This window comes from Bacillus rossius, chromosome 7 (genome assembly GCF_032445375.1).
Source record: "Bacillus rossius redtenbacheri isolate Brsri chromosome 7, Brsri_v3, whole genome shotgun sequence".
Classification (NCBI taxonomy): domain Eukaryota; kingdom Metazoa; phylum Arthropoda; class Insecta; order Phasmatodea; family Bacillidae; genus Bacillus; species Bacillus rossius.
In genome coordinates this window covers 54,087,524-54,109,440 of record NC_086335.1, presented here as the reverse complement: position 1 = coordinate 54,109,440, position 21,917 = coordinate 54,087,524, and the positions used below count along the sequence as shown (strand labels likewise).

The window sequence follows — 21,917 nt, the reverse complement described above, 5'->3', positions numbered from 1 at the left end:
ACAAACCGTTTTAATAACGACACACGTCAAAATTAAAATTCCATTAATTAAAACCTTTTTTAACCTCTGCAATTAAGAGATGCTTTAAACACCTAGGTAAGAACACAAAACTTCTCATAAAACGTTTGTCGCTGCGTTTTAATACAAGAAACATTATTTTGATTGAGATTTTAAGAGAAGCATGAATTTTTTTTTTCTTTACAGGTGCTATAAACAAGTACATCTTATTGAAAATGTTACATCATCTTACAATATGTATGGTCCAGTCAGACATGAAAACGGGGTGAACGATGCATCAAATCAGGTTTTTCTTTCTTCTTTGATATGTTGTTTATGATGCAGAGAATGTTAAATCCAAGTTTTCACCTTGGCAGACTACTGTGGCATTGCTAAAAAAAAAAAAAAAAAAAAAAAAAAAAAATTCAGTGTTTGTCGATTTTGACCCAGAAAGACTAGTTTTCTTTTTGGGAATAACTGTTCCATTTAATTTTGAAGTAGATAAAATTTGCAACAGTGCGAGACCAAAAATGTTGTTAAGACCAGCCAGGTCCGTCAAAGAGGACAAATTTTTATTAAAATATCACATCCTCCAAATAATTAAATATTTTAGATTTTCATGTATTTCCCCTCTTCAAATTTCTCTTCAACATAGCTTTTTAATAAAAATAATAATAATAATGATAATTCCAAGAATTAAATGACATAATTGTCAGTTCTAATTTTTTTACATTCCCAAACCTGTAAATAAAAATACAAATACTTAAGTTTTTGTCCAAGTCTCCTAGATCCCCAGTAGAGTCCATTGAGAAGGTGGTAGGGGGTTTTTGAACTATAAACTAGGCCTTCAGAAATATAAATTTTCTGAAAATGAAATTTTTGCTAAAAATCATGTAACTCGAAACATAAAACATTTGAAAAGCAGTTTCTGAAACGACGTTAGTGTCACAATTAAGACACCAATTTAAAAAAAAAAATCAACCATACCATATGGTAGCTACTTAAATTCTTGGGTCCATGATTAGAACAAAAAGGGTAGACGTGAAGCAGATTGTAAGAGCTTTAGGATATGCTTATTATGGGAGAGTGGAGAGTTGTGTCTGGTGACATGAATACATAATGAGTAGAAAAACTATACAAGAACATTGTCAATGTTTTTATTGCTCTACTTATTATAAATTCATAAGCATAGCATCAACCTTTCACACATAACCAGGATCACACAACTAACAACATTTCTAAATTAACATGTTGCTTGAGGTATGCACTGCTTGAACATTACAAAAAAAAATCCCTTAAACATTTCAAGGAAGCCAATAACTACGTACCATGATATTAGAAACATCAATTAACTTTACAACACCAAAAGCTGCCTACTTCTTCAGTCATTACATGAAAACAAACCATAACAGTACTTGCTATGTACATACATATTAATTAATAATACTCCAAGTGGGTTATTTTGATTAATTAATTAATTACATAATTCACAATGATGTTCTGTAACCTGTGGAGCCTTAAATTGAGGTCAATAGGCATAAAAATAAAGTCATAAACATGTGGATCTAGTTTTCAACAGTTAAATACAAACATAGCAGTCAACACCATTTAGGGGCCGTTTGTGTATAAGAAATGCAAAGCTACACAACCAGTAAATTACAGGACTAACGTGTAGGAATATTAGTAAAAAAAATTATTTCGAAACATATATATTTTGACGTTAAAATTTGTATCTGTTTTGTAACAAAAATTTTTTTTTGCATAGCAGTTGAGTGTTTGTCATTGGCCGCAAGATACTGTAACAATGTACCTGTGCTCTGTGCCCCCATTGGCCACTTAATCCCTCTCCATATTTCGAAAATGGATCAATGAACCTGGGATCCATGCAATATTTATTTTTGTGTGGTATTTGGCGACAGTTGCACTTGGAAATACCTACGTATTTTGATTCTCAAATACGTCATAGTGAAATATACTGTACAGGTATGCTAATTGTCAAGAAGATTAACAGTTTTGAAAGTGTTTGTGTTAATATGCGTTTTTTTTTATATAGATACAAACACATTTCAGTTAACAGCCACCACTAACAATTTACAACTTAAAATATTTAGACAGTTATTACCCTCCTCAGAACACTATTAACTAGTTAAGAATAGTTATTCTTTGAAGCAAAATTGACATCTCAAGGTTAGCAATAATAAATTAGCTGCAAATTATGCTTATGTTAAATTTTTTTTTTATGGCTTTTGCTTCTGAAGCTAATACATCCTCTTGAAGCCCCCTACACATTTTAAAAGCTTTGAACTATAACTCACAATTTATTCAGTAATATAGCAATAAACTCTTATCATAACATAGCTTCCAACATAGCATATAAGAATGACAGTAATGAATGATCTTAAAGTATTAAATATTTTGTAAATGTTTGCTATGAAAAAAATGTTAATTCCCAAGACAATACTGCCTCAATGATATGTAAATCCATTATTAAACTAAAAAAGACAGTACATAATTTTTTTGGTCTCAATCATTTCACAAGTCTCACAACATTTCTAATCTTAGCTCTTCTTTACAAAGGCACATAGTTTTAAGATTTAATCGCAGATAGAAGCTTCACAGTTTTCTAAACTTACTGTTATTTTCCAAGGCGGATTACTAGCTAGACAAATTGGAATAGACAGTTTTTACAAATGCAAATAAGCAGTGACCACAAATAAGAAGTAAAAGTGAGTCAATAAATATATGTACACTGGGAAGCAAAACAAAATACACAAATTGCAAACAGCATTTATGGTGAAATGAAGAGAATGTATCAACCTGGAATGCTCTGTTAAGTTCACAAATGCCTGTTCTGTATACAAGTGACATAGCTTGTCTATTCACATAGTGATGAAATAAAAATTAAATGTCACAAAGTTGGAAAACGACTGCATATAAGATAACAATCAGTCTTTCTAAACAGCACAATCTAAACATGTTTATGATCACCCACATAAAACTAGCGCATTTACCTGAATATAAGGCAATGATTTTTTTACCACAAATTTTGAATCTAAACGTGGGGATTGCATTAAAATCGCAAACTTGTATCTTGCCATTGATAACAGCTTAGTTGAAAAACTACATGCTCTGCATGTAAACTGCATCATTTATGCCACTAAGATAGCTGTTAGTTACTGCCTCTTGAACTTGTTTTTTTTTTTTTTTTTTTTTGAAAAACAAGTTCTGCTTGTAAATTGCCTAACTTATGCCCCTTTAGTCCGAGGCTTTCTAAACCTAAGCAGATTAGTAATAGATGAGAGAGGATGACATTTGGGACAGTATTACAAGACGTTCGGATAAGGTAGCGAATAAGCACTGCGTTGTTGGGATACAACCGTAACCTAACTCACGAGCCGTATTCCAGGACATGTCCAAACTGAATCCCAGTAAGAAATGAAATCAGAAACAGTTTTAATAAACGGTCCCCTGAACGAGGCTAGAAAACAGTTTCAAAGCATTCTAGCAGACATTTGGCAACCACTGATACAATTATTACAGAAAAAAATCATAAAGATAGCATCACCGTCACACTAATTAAATGGTGGTGGTCTAACTCTCTCAAGTACTTTTTAAATTGCGATTATGTCTTGTTATATCATTAAAGTGTACAAAATGTATTCCAGGATAGTTGAGCAATTATTAAGTTTCATTTGACCAACAATACATTTGGGACGTCCCCCACTATTCACGAAATTGAAAATATATGAGTTAATGGTGCCAAACATGGGTCCGCCATCTGGAAAAATTGAACGAAAAAGTAAGCTCTGCACATGCACAGAATTTGGGCAACAGAACAGCAACGGATAGGACACCGAAATCTGTTCCCTAAAAATAAGGGACTGGCCGTGTCCTATCGTGAACTAGAAATACGGTTAGGGTACAGGTGTAGCATATTCAACACCTAAACTCTTATTTTTGTGTATTGGAATACCGGCCTTCGACTCCTATTCACTGTGGCTCTCCCTCCTTATTCACCCTCCGAATTGACCACCCCACACTTTCTTTTTCTTTCTAACCTAGTCATAAAACACCACTTTTTTCTCCTAAATGCAGCTTTTTGTTTCCAAAGAGGCAGTTTAAATCACTCTATTGATTAAAGGGCACCAGAAAAGGTTGAGTAAATATGGGATGAATTTACTAAATTAAATAATTTTCAAGTTCAATGTTTTTGAATTAAAATTTCTATTACAAAAAAATTTTTTATAGTCATAATACAAAAGTTTTGCATTGCATTATATTCAGAGGCCATTTATTTTTGGGTAAATACAGTAAGTCAGACACAAACAGTAAACATCAAAGAGTTCTTTGGTGCCAGTACTAAAAGAATAGTAACTATACTGTAATAAAAAAAAAAACCTTTTTACTAAGGAAGGTCTATTGAACGTAAAATTATACAAGGAGAAAAACTTTCATATAGCCTTAAAAGTTCCAAGCTCTTCATAGTTTTAGTAATTGCAAAGACCTATAATAGCATATAATATCCCAACACTAAGATTGACAATGAAACTGCAGTAGGGTGAAAAAGTACCCTTCCTAAAGACTTGACAACATCAGTGTCATTATAAACAATGGGAGGTAATGATGTAAGAATGGAGCACTGACGGAATGAGTGGGTGGAGAAACGAAAGAACCCATAGAAAAAACTTATGCACTCTGGCAACATCTGCCACATTTCCTCCTTGCAAAAAAAAAGGAATTGAACACAGATATGTAGCGTTGTTGAGATGCAAATTATCTGTAACAATGGCCCCAATTGAGTAGATAAATGCACGCCATTCTGAAGAAGATTAGCATACTGTCAGTTTTAACATTAGGATACTCAATGCTTTATGTTAAGAAATTATTAAGAATAGCTGTGCCAAACTGAACTATAAATTTCTGTAGACAAATGCAACAAGCATGTACAATATATATTTAATGGACATGAACCCATAAGAAATACATCCTGAGATTTATACAAATCATACCCAGGTACTAAATATGCACTGATAAAACTAACATGTCAACTTAAGCTTACAAAGAAATCACCACTCTACAAAAGCCAAAACCAGAGTTATAACTTTTTGTAGCTGTGAAAAATATATACTACAGCAAGTCCTCGGTTTACGTCGGGGTTACGTTCCTGAAAACCGCGACGTAAATAGAAACGACGCAAAATGAGCCATGTTTCATGCCACCGGCCGGCCACGGCCCAAGCTCGGCCGGAAGCGCTGGCATACAGACGTGACAACGGGCAATTTTATCAGCAAATTACAACCCACAGCGTAGGATCCAAGTCCAACTGGTACTTCTCAGCTTTGTAAAATGGTTATTTAACCAGCTGCTTTATTACCTTTATTGATTGAAATATAAAAACAGATATATAGTACATACTGTACGTAATATAAACGCATAATGCATTCAAAGTGTAAGGATACAAAGTGGTTTAGCGCTACACAGATTTTACTTTGAGTCATTCGCGGGAGAAAACAACTGTTTTCTTTTGGAGGCTGTTAAGAACAAAGTCAAAAGAAATGCATACATACAATAAAAGTACTATAAGTATGACAAACATTGAGAGCCCTTGATTTAAAATAATCACATGAAGTAATAAACACCTAAAAGAGGTTATACAATAGCGCGGCGCAATTCTTAAAATTTATGTACGGGAATAATTCTAATAAATATCAATGTAAAATATTTTTCATGAGAAACACTACTTTAAATTTACGTCGCAAACAATATAAATTATATCATTTTATGTAACATTTTAAATGAAAAAGCTCTGAATACACTACACATTGTGAATAGAATTCCAAAAAGGATGACGTGACAAGTTTGTCAATTTATTCCGAGTCACTTTGAACATTTTCCGATTCCTTTCCTACACACATGGAAGCTGTCGCCGCCTTTGATGGTAGTATTACATCACCGCGCGGAGAGCAGGAAGCGTCCCTCATGATGTATGATAAGATAAGGCGGTGAACGTGTAGCTTACGCTACATAGCATAAATTAACTACCGAAGAAACAAAGAATTATAAACAAATTATATACGGTGTTTTGGTTAAAATAAAGATTTACGGTCATTGTAAATGACGTTATTGTGAATCGGCGACAACTTAAATTGAAACATGAGTACTCAAACATTAGCGACGTTAATCCGAAACGACGTAAATAGAGGACTTACTGTACTTAACTAAGGTTCACTTTTGCTACACTTAAACAATTAACCTACAAATTATTCATTTTTACAACATGATTTTAATGACACAATATTATGGCTCGTAAAATGTAACACCATATAACTCAATATTCTTATCAACTATGTTGATCTTCAAGGTTCAGCTGCAGTGAAAGCCTGCAATCTACTTCAATATTCTTAGTTTAAATTAATTTTGAATGTAAAAATATATTAAACCATAAATGGAGTTAATTTATTCAATTACAACAAAAAATAATTTTGCAAAGAAACCCACATCATTTGTTAACTTATAACTTACAGAAATTATTTACAAAGTGATAAGCTACCATACAACATTTATGTATAAAACCATCAATAAATATTAACTGTTATAAGGGAGAAACTGGGCTATAAATCCTGTTATTTGTTATTGCAAAAACAAAACTACTATAGTACACAATCAGTCTTAAAAATTTTTTTTGGTTTTGTAAATATGGCACCTTTACATCAACTCCTTTCAAATATTGTATCCAGATCACTCTAACATAAACTGAGCTGCTAAAATACAATACCAATGACAGTTACACTCCTGCAGGAAACAGAGTACCAATTTAACTAAATCTTGTAGTAATCACAGTGATAGAGGAAGTAAGGTTGTATAGGAGAGAAATAATGCCATAGAAAATAGCTGCCGAGGTCTTCATAGCATACACTACACAGCTCACATGTCTCTACTGCATCCTTTTGCCAATCTCTTAATATCCCGAACCATTTAATGCTACGTACGCAAATATTAATGGTCTGAAAAAGACCCAAAGAGAATGTTAACATAAAGTAAACAATAATATACCAATAATAAACTAAAGGTCATCATTATATAATTTAAAAAATTGACAGTTATGAACTTACTGCTCCAATTTAAAGTGACAAATTCCATTTTTATATTCAAGAATTTTTTCAAAACCTAGTTACTAAAGATTACATTTTTATCAAAAAAAGCGCACAAAAAAAATCAATACTCTGCATGTTTCCACATACACTTAATAATTTTAAAACACCCAAATCAATGCAAATCAAATTTCACTTTATTTTCCCAGCCCCCCCTTGATTCCTACCCAACAAAAAATTGCACAGTAATTCAACATTACAAATTGAATACCAAACTAATAACTACACACCAACATTATACTGCAAATAAACTACACCCATAATCAATGTAACTTCTGGATGCTACAATAATACCAATGTTATCATCAATGACAACAAAACAAATATTTGATAGGAATACCAAATATGTACGTTACATTGCAAAAACCAATTCTGATTCATAAATAATAAAGCTAAAAAGACATGCTAATCATGTTCACTACAAAATATTTACAATTAAGTTTAAATGTATATCCACTTATAATAATCAATAGCAGCCTATATCAACCGGAAGTATAGCAAGTGAACAATAAATACAGAACAAAACACCAAAACATGGCAACACTTGGGACACTATTGAAGTATTTTTCCTTTCTTTACACAGCGTAGACATACATGCAAAAAAAAAAAAAATCTCCCCCCTTCAAAGGCTGGCGTCATTGTCAGAATACTCTATTCATTTCGACAGTATAAAAATAATCATCTCTCGTCATGTTCGGCAGCCAGTGCTGGAACTCGCTGCAGGAGGAACGCGGCCAGCTAGGACGCCGTCATCGCAACGGTGGCCGGTTTCAGCTCGTCCGCGGTACCCAGCAGGGTGTCCGTCATGTAGGTGACCTTGAGCACGCTGGAGGCGTACTTCTTCTCCAAGGGCATGTTCACCGTCCAGAGGATCACCCGCAGGCCTCGGTTCTGCCACGCGGTCACGGCGTCCCTGTGGCCGGAACACACGTGAACCAGTGAAACACTAGCCAGCCTCAGTGGTCGACTGAAGCACCAGCTGACTTCGGTACAAAGGCTGGAATATCGGATGAGACACAAAGTCGTACAAGGTGCCGTAAGTTTAGGTCCAGCCAAACACCCTCCTTCCTGATATATTTGCTGGAAAAGAAGTATTCATTAGAATGGGCCAAAAAATTAATTTTTCGAGTATTGAGTTCTAATAAGAGTGCAAAACTTGCATATCTGCAAGCTAATCAACGAAAAAATGAAAGAAGAAAAAAAGAAGGGGGGGAAAAAAAGCACGGGATCTTCTGTTTGTGCAATGGACCTAAGTTGGAAAAAAAATTAACCAAAAAACACCTAATTTAAACTTAATGCTCAAAATATACAGATAACATTTTCTGACTATGTAGCACCAAAATTTTTTGAGGGAATCGTAACAGTTCTAACAAACTTTCCCTTCAGATTTTGAGTTCTTGCATTTAGTAACCAACTACAACCCAACTCTCATGTGTGTTCTCTCTCATACACTATCATATCTAGCAGCATGTTCTCTGGGTGGCAGAAAAATGTGTTTATCTCTATCATAGGAACAATGATTCTTTTAATGTCATATGGCAAATATCTTCAAAAACCTTAAAAGAAATGTTTAGGGGTGTTTTGGTTTGCTCATGGTTTACAGCTACTTTTCATTTCAGAATAATGTTTCCTGTTGTCTAGCGCGTTGTATCTGCATAATTATTTTTTTTGAAGAGATCTGAATCTTGGACACAACGTGACATCAGAAGCTTTTCAACCAGTAACACTCGTGTGAATTTTCTTATTCCTACAGAACAGCTTATTACAAATTGTTTTAAAAACCACTGTCCTGTACATTACTTTTTTTTTGGTATTTCTGGTAAAACATATTTGACGTTCAATAATCCGGCAAAAAGAGGTATGGTGGCTGAGCGGTTAGAAACTCTGCCACGCACCAAGGCGATCTGGGTTCGATCCTCATAAGTACCAAACCCAGATTTTTCGCAAGTGGGACACACGGTAGACGGCCTGCGAGTTTTCTCAGAGTACTCCCAACCCCCCGTCCCTCCCTAATTCATTTTGTCGCTGCTCCACACCCCACATCATCTCACCTCACGCATCCTCCGGGCTGGCCGGAACGACAGTTCTGCCCTTATGGTGGGGCGGCCGGCTCCTTCTGAGTGTCAGCCCCGTTTCATCCCCGTAGACCCTAGCTCAGACGGGAGACTACGATTTCATTTTCATTGAATCCAGAAAAAAATTTGCTAATCCAGTACGAAAATATTTCACTATACAATAAGTAAATTGTTCTTCACAGTGCTTCCTAATGTTTTTAAACATTGTGCCGATTGCTTGACGGGAGAGGGCGTGTAGCGACTCACGGGCTGGCGAGGTCCTTGTGCAGCAAGATGGCAGACAGCCCCAGGACGCCGGGCAACAGGTGCTCCAGCATCCAGAGGTGCAGAGTGTCCAAGGCCTGGGCCGCCAGGTGCTTCAGCAGGTTGCTGTAGCGCGGCCGGGCACCGCCCATCTGGCCCGTGTACGACTCGTACGAGAAGAACTGCGGCCGGTACGCCAGCGAGCAGACTATGCCCGGGTTCACCCGTCGGATCTGCAGCGCAACGGCCCCGATCACCACGACAAACAAACACAGCTTTATTACTAAACGAGTTATATACGTATTCAAACTTTCTACTTTACTTAGAAAAATTGTTACTTACCTAGAAGATTTTCAATCTCATGCCTCAAATAATGCTTTTTTAAGTTGAAAAACTTATAAATAAGATAGTCTTGAGACACATTTCACTAATTAATTTATTCTAGCAAAATCCACCAGCCATTTGGTAATTTGATTTTTTGTTTAGTTTTCCAAGATTATCACCACAACCATTACTTAATACTTACAATGAATCTTGTTTTCCCTTATTTTGAACTTATTTACTATAAATAGATATTTAAAATGTCACAATAATATATATCATTTTAAAAGATTTAAATAATGCTTGTTAAAATTGTGTGAACATAAAGTACTACTAAAATGAACCAACACAAAATTTTAATTATATTTGTATATTTTTTTATTTCAGCTGTAAAAGATGAATATCTGTTAGTAATAATATGAATACATGGTATATATAATATTTAAGAGCTGCTAAGAGCAAATGAAATTTCTCTTCATTTATTCCTTCAAAACTAAGTAAACTCACCAGGTAGATAATAATTGGATTAAATGAGGACACCACTGCAAGCTTGTACAATTCTGGGTGACGGTTGTATGCATCCAAGATCACCTGAACCAACTGCAAACAGATGGCTATGAGATAAACAGGTTACAAAGATATCACATTCTCATAAAAAAAAGTCCATAACATATCTTTAGTTGAAGTTTTTTTCAGGGTTTATTAATAATCTACAAAATTTATTAAGGACCGAAAACAGTCATGCTAATTTGTTTAAAATTCATTATTTTGTATTTTCAGTTAATTTGTCAATAAAAATGAGTTTTGATTATGTTTGATCTGATATGAAACTATCATTGCTTAGAAAAAATTAGCATGTAGGCAACATTTTGTTTTTGATCCTCTATAACAGGGGTGACCAACACTCATAGTTTATGTAAAAAACGAAAATTAAAAAAATTCTAGTCAATCAATTTGTATCAATAACAAACACCCCTCACCCGCCTTTTCCCAGATTTTTCTTCACAAAGAATTTACACATTTTAAAATAATTCAGACGGAACATATTGTAATTTTGATAATGCAGGGGGAAAAATCAGTTTATATTTCACACAGCTGTACCAACTAACTAATTTTAAATTTTGAATAGAGATCTCCCTAAATACTTGAGATATTTAAAACTGACTTTAAAAAATAAATATTGTTTTATAATGACATATTTTCACAGTCATTAAAGAATATCTAAAACAAATTATGCTGTTCCTTATAATGGTTTGTTCCTTCGGTCAGCTTCGACAAGCTATGTACATGTTATTATAGTACAATGAAAAATAATCATACCTTGTTGTCCTTGGCCCTCAGGGATGATAGCTATTACCAGAAAATACAAACAAAATTGTTAGTTACACTCCTCAAGCAATGAGAATAAATAGGTAACAACTTGTCACTTTGTCTCTGAATCACTGGCATACATGTTATTAATATTGTTACCCTCCAAACGCCATTCAGTACAGAAATCATATTCTCAAAAAGTTAACACAGCAAATAAGGTGATCTTCCTCCAACTGCTTCTAATTTAACATATGTATTTGATTAAATTCAGTTTTTGTTCAGAAAAATTACATTTTTTTTAATACTGTCTTTCTAAACTGAAGTAGGCTGTATACAGCTACTTCTGATTATTCAAGTATTAATTACTCAGTAATTATTTATTAATCATTAAAACAAAAACTTTTGAGTGCAAAGCTATTTAAAGAAAAAGTATGTGTGTTAAAAGTTATGCATGCTAATATTTGGGTATAATGTTAAATTCTACCATGGGCAAATACAAATGAAAATATATTTAAATGCTACAGACTTGTACTGATAAAATACATCAATATCTAATATAAGAAAACATGAATTTAATGACAGTGAATATGAAAAACCTCAAATACACAACAAATTAACAAGAAAAGACAGAATCAGACTCAGCATCAGAAAACGTAAAATACATATTGGCATAAACCCGCCACTACATACATATGATAAATGAATGCAAAGATCATTTTACAGGCTAAAAACCAGGGGCAAAAATCTATGGGATTTGAAAGGGGGCCCGTTTGATTACTTTTAATATTCCCATTTTACAGTTATGATTTTGCAAGCACCGTAGTAAGGGGCTTTTAAATTCCCGGTGGGGAGGAAGGGGGGGTTACCCGAGATTTACGCCCATGAACTAAAGTAACAATTAAGTTTGCTATTGTCAGCTGCTTTAATAGCAAAGTTACATATATATTTAAAATGTAATGTACATGTTACAAATTAATCTGTTAGAGGTAAGGAAAAATCATAGGTAATTTTTTTTTTAAATGTTCCAGCAATACTTGATTTGAATAGCCTGCAGTCTAAATTAAACATGTAATTATGAATTTGCCAAAATTCCTTGCACAGAAAAGTAGTTTAAAATAAAACTATTTCTGTCACAACTTTTAATCAAGTTTTCATTAAACACATTTTAATAAATTACATAAAACATCAAAAAACCTAACAAATTCATTGCACCAATAGTAAAAAATGTAAATTATTGCACATAAATAGTAGCAAATAAAAACCAGAAGTGCATTCAAGCTTATGGCTCAGACTCACATGCTATGATGAATTATCATATTTTTATGAAAAAAAAAATTCTTAAAATGAGACTATTGAAGTAAGCTGTAAGAAGAAAAAAAACAAAGCAGTGCCAAAACAGAAAATGTTTAACCAAGATTCAAACCCGGTCCTTCTGAATGCAAGTTCCAACACTCTACATTAATTGCCTTAGAACAAAAACAACTACATGCATGTGCAACAAACAAACACAACAGGTGAGGCAGTCTTAACAATTATTACTGTACACTGTTCACCAATTACACATGCTGGCAAATATGCAAAGACAGGGTAGCCACCAGATCAAGATTTTGAAATTTACGAAAATTTCCAAGTTTTCCAGGCACAAAATTTAATTTGACAAGGAATTGGCTTGATGGTGAAATTGCACAAATTAAAAGTTTTGATATTCAAAAGCTTAATTTTTTCACATAAACTCTCAGTGACTAAAATTCATTTGCATTTAAAAACAAACATACACCGTTTACAGATAAATTTCCCACAAAGACAATGTATTAGCAAAGCACCTAGTTTGTGGGGTTTTTTGGACTTTCCCCATGCTCCTATGTAATTTGTCATTTATTGTTTGTGATGTATGCTATGGTATCCCTTTGTATTTTTATTAGTGCCATGTACTGCAAGAAGGGACAATGATCTGGCATTGCAGCTAGTGTGTGTAAGTAGATTATTGTATGTTAATATTATTGTATTGCTTGGCTTTACCGCCATATGTATTCTCTTTCTGCAATAATTTTTTTTAAAACCAAACAAAACAAAGCACCTAGTTAAAGTCAATGAATATAAATAACAATGGTACAATGCCTAAACTTGGGAATCCACACATCATAATTCATAATATAACATATCCTAGGTTTGAGGTGAACTTTTTACGCAAACATTTTTAACTATGTACAGTCTGCGTAATAATATTTAGTTTGCATTAATAATACAAAAATTTAGTTAGGTAAACAGGTTGATAAAGGTATGAACTAACTATAAACACCTTGATTTAATATTACAATAAATTTTTTAATCATGTTTCTGATTTCTGGAATTTAAAAAAAAAATGTATTGCAATGCAATCAATCTAAACTACATAACAAACACCAAATCATTGAATAAACTCAGTCCAATAAGATGTTAAATTTTCTGTGTGTCTATTGGCCTACTATACATAGACTACTTATTAAATTATTATAAATTATTTGCATTGTTAATGGAAGTACAATAAATTTTTTTTGAAGACTTAATAAGTAGTTTTTTTAATTTCATATATACAGTGCATGCATTGCATAAAATGTTAGTTGTGATTAATAGGAATTGTTGTATAAATAGAGATGCTATAACTTATTTAAGTTCATTTATAAATATATAAAATCAAAAATCTATACTAGTGTCATTTTTTATAAATAAAATTCCCAGATTTCATTTGCACATCTATAGATACGTCATTCTCAATCACGCTTATTATTACCGCACTTGAAACCTCCGAAACAGGTATGGAAGGTACTTCACACCACTGTAGAATACATTTTAGAAAACGAACTTTTTCACAACAATTGTAACTTTGGCCTCTATTCAAACAACTAACATCACCCACATGGTACAAGCCCCTGAATGAATTCCAAAAAGGAAAAAAAAGAAAAAAAAAAAGAAAAAAAAGGCAAGCTTCCAAGACAGCAAAAAGAACTATGAAATATATAAATAATTTAGTGTGTTGCTCATTACAAAATAAGCATGCAAATTGTCATCAAGTTTGGATGACCAATTTATGAGTGGACGTGAGTACATGAAAATATACACATAAAAGAAAATACACAAATTTAGATAGGCTTACTGAAAAAAAGAATATGTTCACACCATCAACTAAAAGAAAGTACTAACACGAGCCTTAAATGGCACAAGGAAAAAGACCATTATAGCTGATACATGCAAAAAAATAATTATGTAACTACGTACTTATGTCATATTTTTGTTACCCTGTTATGTATTCAAAACTTTGTAGATTGCACGAATAAAATAAACTGCGCATTTTCCGAGCACGCATTGTGGTGCTAAGGATGCTAACATTTTGTGAGTGTTTTCATACAACACCGCTGGTTTCTCTCCCGCCCTTATTCCACAGCTGTACCACTGCCTCGCTACAACAGCTACCCTTAAGTTGGACCAGGAACCACAGTTTGTGCATGAGAGTAGGCTACACACACTACAGCTTCAAATAACTGGAATCAGCCTAGATGGAAAAAAAACACAGCTACGGAAGACAAGGTGCGAAAAATGTATGTAATTAATTAAGCTTGTGCAAAGCTTCGACTAAGCGATTCAATCGAACATCTTTTTAATGTTCAACTTTACTTCGCCAGGAAATTTGCTATTTGTTTTAATTGAAGCTTCAGTTGTGAAGCAAAGCTTCTCAACTGATGTGAAGCTTTGCATTTGTTGCAAATAATCAAAACATCGGAAGCGTGAGATTTGCTCGTGAAAATATTGAGACTTTTTTTTTGTGTTGTATATGTTTTGCTTGAATAAAGTTGGTTATAAAAAATCCAAAAGGTGACACTCCATTTGCTTTTATGAATGCTCAATATTAATTATTTTATAATTTCTATAAGTTAATCACTTAATCAGTTCAAACTTTACAAATGTTAAACAATTTTTTTTTTTACTTCAATCCTGTATTTTATGAAATAAGTGTAATACAGCTTCGCCAACAACCAATTTCGCAATTTGATTTGACTTTGCGAATATTTGAAACATTCTATTTGCTATTAGCTTCGTATAAAAAAACTAGTATTCGCACAAGCCTAATGTTAATGTTAGTTAATGTTCTTTTAATTTTTAAATGCATATAATAAACTGAAACAAATTCAGTTTATTTTTCTACATCTATTATTTTCTCTTGGTAATGCACACTACATTATTGTGTTAAAGTGACAATGAAAAATGGCAGTTACAAGAGAATACTTTTTAACATGCAAAACCCTATTTTGCTGCATGGCCAGATTTGCATGTACACAGGCCCCTTAAAGAGTTATATGTGTATTTCCAACTCACAATCATGACTAAGGTAAAATGCAGTCATTCAATACACAAGAGTCAAATGCTGGAATATTTAACATTGTATTTGAACTAAGATGGGTAGGATGACAAACCTCAAGCTTAGGAGGTAGAGGAAAGAGGAGGAAGAGCAGAAGTGGAGGAAATGAAGGAGAGAAAGACGAACAGGAAAAGGAGTAAGATGTGCCAGAGGGAGAGGAGGATGAGAAGGATAAGTAATAGGAGGATAAGGAGTAAGAAGAGGATTAGGAGGTTAAGGAGTAAAAGAGGATAAGGAGTAAAAGAGGATAAGGAGTAAGAGGATGAGGAGTAGGAGAATAGAAAAAGAGGGAGCAAGAGAATGATGAAGAGGACAAGGAGAATGAGGAGTAAGAGGAACAGGAGGCAGAGTAAAAATAGAGAAGAGCAAGAATGGGTGGGGGGAAGAAAGTCAGGCTGTCTACGAGTAACAATATGAAGTGGCAATTGTATTGGGACAATTTTGTACAATCACAAAAAGCCTCAACTAACAGTGTTTTAAGTACAACATATACTTCAGAAAAAATATTTAAGTGTTAAATATATACTGGTACCTTCAGGTCATCCAGCTTGATGTCAATAAACATCCTGATGTCATTCTGAATGCAGTCAACAAGTGTTTCTTCAAAAGTCGGTATCCTTTCGTTCTTGAATTTTTCACTTGTTGAAAGAACAGATTCAAGATTGGAATTTTCGCACACATTAAGTTATGCTAAATAATTTTAACTACTACATAATTTAACATTTACTTTTAGAACTGAATGCAAATTGTGCAGAGAAAAAAGTTTTAAACATTGGAAATACAACCATAAAGAATGAATTGTACATAATATAGAATGACTGGAACTATGATACACACAACCCACCACACACTTGAGCTCACAAAAAATTGCCTTTGCTGAACTTAATTAGACTTATTTTAATACTGCTAAAATCTGTTAGAGAAGTTTTACATAGCGCTTAAAACTCTCATCTGAAACTTTTGGCATTATTTTTTACTAAATCTCTACTGGTATTGTTTACTGTATTGGAACTTTGCTAACAAAAAGATGGAATCAAGTCAAACTACAACATGTTCAACCAAAACTGGTATTCATGTACAAAATAATAAATTTTTCGTTTGAAAATCAGTAACTTAAAAGTGTTATTTATACCTACAGGAAGATAAAATATGTAGTATTTCTATTTAGTATTCCTATTTAAAATATGAAATTAGAATGAACCAAAAACTGAAATTGAAACAGCAGATGCTTAGGATCACAAGTACATCCAACTTTGTGACATTCTGCTTCACAGCAGAATAAAAAAATATAAGTTGCACAGTGGCTAAACAGAATTTAAACTTAGAGGAAGTGGAACAGCAAACCATGCTTGACTTACAAGCAGTATTAATTTTTTCTGAGAGGGGTGGAAATCATCCTAGAAAAAAACACGCATGCAGGTAAACACCATGAGACATTTGTACAAGTGTCAGCTCACCTAAAGGTTCATGTTAATTTCTAAAATAACACCCAAATTACCAAACCAAAGTGAATGCTACTAACAAACCTGTACAAATTTAAAAATTAATTCAACAAGCACTCTGTAATATCTACAAGCCTTCACCACTTCTGTAATAAATCTTACATATGTTACATTTTTACGGATATTTTTAATTTACAAATTACAATTTTTTTTATCAAACAACTTTTTATCCTTAAAATAAAATCTTCAAAATTCTCTCGAGTATTAAAAAAAAACTGTTGCTGTAGAAACTTCAGCTGAAAAGATTCATGAGAAGTGCAGCGTACAGAAAGTCAGCCATTTTTTTTTCTTTTCTGAATGCAGTTACCAGGATCCTTACAGAATCACAGACAGACTCATCATTTCGTAAAAGACAAGTTCCTCATATCTTTACATGTATCCTTGCGTTTTTAAGGGTGCTGCGTGGAGCTCCATAAGTGTAAAGGTAGTTGGTTGTTTAGCAAAGGACAACTGCTACTCACCCTTTTTTTTTTAGATTTAAAATGTTGTCTACTGATAAATTTTAATGCATACAAATTAAAAACTGCATTAGAAATAGATCATGAATAATCTGTCACCACAAAACAAATGACTGCCAAAATTTTATTTCTTTGTTACACTAGGTTGTATTAGCATTGAAGAAATATGGACAACCTTTCAAGACAAATTTTTCGGAGAATGCAGCAACACTGAAGGCTCCATTGGTTAAAATTGCATCAGTAAAGGACACATTGTTATGATTCAGAAAAAATCTTTGATATTTTTGCATTCTTTTTAAAAGGAATCGTATAGTCTAAAATGTAGGTGATTTTTGATTCGTAATAATGTAGTATGTTTGGAGAAAGCAAACATAAATAAACTTGAGTTAATTTATCCGTAGTGTGAGTAAAAAGCAGTTATTTATTAATGAATCTCATTAAATTCTCTTTTTTTTTCTGCATTAACTGTGCGGTCAAGGTGGGAGCGAGACAATTTTTAAAAATTCATACCTAATTAACATTCAAGGTAATTTGTAATTAAAAAAAATTTCATTATGAACAGATTTTTTGAAATGCTAGATATTCAACAGCTGTACGGAGAAAAAAATATTTAAGCATGAGCCGCTTTGCTAACAGAAGATTATAAGGTTACAAAACACTAACTATGAAAACCAGACGCGATATCAATTTTTCTGATAAGATAGTACTAAATCAATCCCTGAGTGACAAAAAAACTGGAAGCTGAAACGAGCAGAACTTGTCGGCCAACCTCTGAGCACTGCACAAACTCTAAGTTGCAACATTCTCAGGACTGTTCGTTCCCGCGCTCACCTGAACGGGTGTGTCGCTGCAATGTCCAGCTCCTTGGTCTCGTCCCAGGACATGTGGCGGATGAGGCCGCCCTGGCCCGCCACCCTCTCTGTGGTGTCGTCGTGGAAGATGATGGCCACCTCGTCCGCAGTGAGGGTCATGTCGAACTCCACCGCGGTACAGCCTCTCTCCCGGGCCTGCGGTAACCACCCGGCATCACCGGTGTTGCAACCCACGCGGTACTTGCGGGGACATACGATAATACAGGCGTGTGTACGGTGCAGTAAATACATTGTTCTGCACAACACCTTATATGTATTTCATATTCAGCCTTTTCAAACTGTAATAAATTACAACTAAGTTGGTAATTAATACCGTTATAAACTTTGAAGTCTCCATACTTTTCAAAGTTTGTGTAGGTACCATTGCAAAGAATATGGGATCTTCAGGATGGCAATTCAAAGTAGAAAAATTAGAATCATCCATTTAAGAGCTGGAACAGAAATCATGAGATTTACTTTCTTAACCATATGCAGTCAATCTTTTGTATTACAATCTAAAACATTTCTGCCAATGTATGCATTATTAAAATTCTCAGAAATATCATGCTGATTCAATTGTAACATATATTCTCTCGAAATACTTGGTAACTTCAAAATGTATCTGATTAGTACATTACCACTAATGCTAAGTTCAAGTTAAATGGAAATGTATTTAATGTCAGGATAGGATATTTGAGTATTGTATAAGCCATTGAATTGAATGGTACCTTTAATTTAATTATTGCTACGGTAAATATGTAGGGTAACGGTATATGCGAAAAAAAATGCTAAAAATCCGAAAATACTTTTATTCTATGCTCTTTCACTTCCTGTTTTCAAATCAACTGGCGGAGATAAGAAATTCCAAATACTTTAGGAGATATCGAATTTTTAAATTTTCATCACAATACCTGTGTATTCATGTGGCGATCACAATTGTTTCTTGTTTACGAGTATCTATTATGTTTCTTATTGGACAATTCTGTCACGTGACAGTTCCGTGATTGGTCAGTATTCAAATGAACAAATACGTGACTATTTATTCATTTATTGTTCAATACGATGTTTAATTACAACGGTCAACTCCTGCCATTTGATCATTAGATGTTGTAGTCGTTCTGGGGAATCGTCTATCATTATTGTGTTACATTCTGTCTTTGAAATGGCCTGTGTTTCTGGGAATAGTCAGCTATGCGGCGGGTGTTCCTTGAATGTATTGGATTTTGTGCATTGTTGACGTGTTGACCACTACGACGGGTACCTTGTGGAATTCACGTTCCGTCGGAGATATCGCGACGTAGGAGAACGACTACATCATTTCCTTCTAATAGCAAAGGAAATGTACCCGCCTCCAACTTAGGTGAGTTTTTAACGTTTCTAATTTTAAAGTCTTATTTTTTATTTGTATATTGTTAACAAAATTTTTTTTTTACGTAAGTTGTTAATGTTCATCATTTGTCCGGGTTTGTTAGGTCAGGTCAGTTACATTATAAATACTTTAAAACTAAAGAACCATTGAAATTAATTCATATTATTTTTAATGTACGCTTAGTTTGAAAGTATTCATAATGTAACTGACCTGACCTAATCGACCATTTTAGTTCCTACTGTTCATCCTTTGTCCCGGTTTGTTTGGTCAGGTCAGTTACATTATAAATATTTTAAAACTAAACAGCCATTAAAATTAATTCACATTATTTTTTATGTCCGCTTAGTTTGAAAGTATTAATAATGTAACTGACCTGACCTAATCGACCATTTTATTTATTACGCATTCACGAACACACGGCAAAATAAAAAAAAAATTGTGTCGGTCGAATGGTTGTACAGGTGTTGTATAGCTAAATTAAAATATTCAATATCTCCTAAAGTATTTGGAATTTCTTATCTCCGCCGGTTTTAATGAAAAGAGGAAGTGAAAGAGCATATAATAAAAGTAATTTCAGATTTTTAGAATTTTTTTTCCGCAAATACCGCTACTCTACATGTTCAAAATTAAATTTTTTTTGATATCTCCTAAAGTATTTGGAATTTCTTATCTCTGCCGGTTGATAAGAAAAGAGGAAGTGAAAGAGCATAGAATAAAAGTATTTTCGGATTTTTAGCATTTTTTTTCATATATACCGTTACCCTACATATTTACCATTGCTACTTGCAACTTAGTTCTTTTAATGACAAACGTTTGGAAGAAAACCAGGTTCTTGGCATGTCACCGACTAATGGCTAGGGTCATATACTTTTTACGAAAGATTTACCCAGACCAGCTGTGTGTTAAAACTATAGCATACAAAGACTGTGTTTATTTCAGGTACATTTCTACTGTCAGCACATCAATCTTGGCCATATCCAGTGCGGAATCAAACTCGTCCTGAATGGCCCGGCCAGCGCAATAGCTTCTCTTGCAGACGGTGGCCAATTACAAGGGAACAATTGCTAGCACAGGCATACCTTACAAGCAACTGAACTATTTCGTGAAAAATACATGCCTCTACTAATGGTACATTTATAGGGGATGGGGGAAATGTATATAATTTGTGGTAATGACCTCACAGTTTTCACCATATGTGGTGGCAACTTAGGGTGTCGGTTACGTTTAGAGGATCCTCCTACCCAAGCTCTAATTGTACATAATCATCCAAACGTAAATGATAATATATTAGGCCCTAATTCAATCATTCATTTTTCCAACTGATGAAATTATCTGTAAACAACATCTAAGTAAATAATTAAATAACACTTAGCATCCTTTTATTCTACTTCCCCATCCCACTCTGTAACATCAAATCAAACACAAACTCTACCTACTGAAACAAAACTTTGTCTAATCCAATTGTTAATAGGTGATTCTGAACTAAAATATTGTACCCATAATATCTACATGTAAAAATAACTGAATAAAAAAAACTAATCTAACATCAAAATGTCTTTACCAGCTTAAATGCACTCATACTGTTCTCAGGGGCATCAAACCCGGCACCTCTGTGTGCAACTACTTTCATCCAGTATTCATTTCCACCACCATCTTCAGCTATTAGTTTGGGATCTCTCCCCAGTATCTCGTCGACAACGTCTTGAGCTGGCTTAGGAATACTTAAGTAATAAACCAAGCCAAAAGATAATGCAGTGAGAAATACAATAGTTGGCACCGTGTAATTTATAATATCCGATGCATGAACATAGAAACTATAAACGTAAAACGATAGTTTCATACAATTAACCAATACATAGAACAGTGGCGCCATTCTAAATATATAATTAAATATAAAAAGAAGGTCTCTAATCAATATACACACACTAAAACGTTTAAACGTAAAAAATAATTGTTACGAACAAGGACTACAAACTCTTTAACTCTTTCGTTGTTCGCTCCATAGAACCAATATTTTTAACTAGCCGCCACCTAATCATAGAGTACAGAACCTGAGAATATAAATATAATATATCATCCAAAGTCAAATAACTTATTAAAATACTGACTGCAATCATTTTTGAATTTAAAACACAGAATATTATGATTATTTCATATAAATATCTAAAATCAATCGGAACAAATTTGATGCATTATATGATACTTGAAGATTAGCATATTCATACGAAACATATTCTGGTATAAAT

General features: G+C 33.6%; 1 protein-coding gene across 1 annotated transcript; it reads right to left on the bottom strand.

Annotated features, from left to right (window-relative positions):
* Nucleotides 1–1,138: 1,138 nt before the first annotated feature.
* LOC134534041 (glycerophosphodiester phosphodiesterase 1) lies at nucleotides 1,139–21,677 on the bottom strand. Its single transcript, XM_063371999.1, has 7 exons — nucleotides 21,634–21,677; nucleotides 18,283–18,458; nucleotides 16,024–16,129; nucleotides 11,108–11,137; nucleotides 10,295–10,387; nucleotides 9,470–9,699; nucleotides 1,139–8,061 (listed from the first exon to the last, which is right to left on the bottom strand). The coding sequence occupies exons 2-7, from the start codon at nucleotides 18,420–18,422 to the stop codon at nucleotides 7,887–7,889; spliced, it is 774 nt and encodes a 257-aa protein (XP_063228069.1). The 5' UTR covers nucleotides 18,423–18,458; nucleotides 21,634–21,677; the 3' UTR covers nucleotides 1,139–7,886.
* Nucleotides 21,678–21,917: the final 240 nt, after the last annotated feature.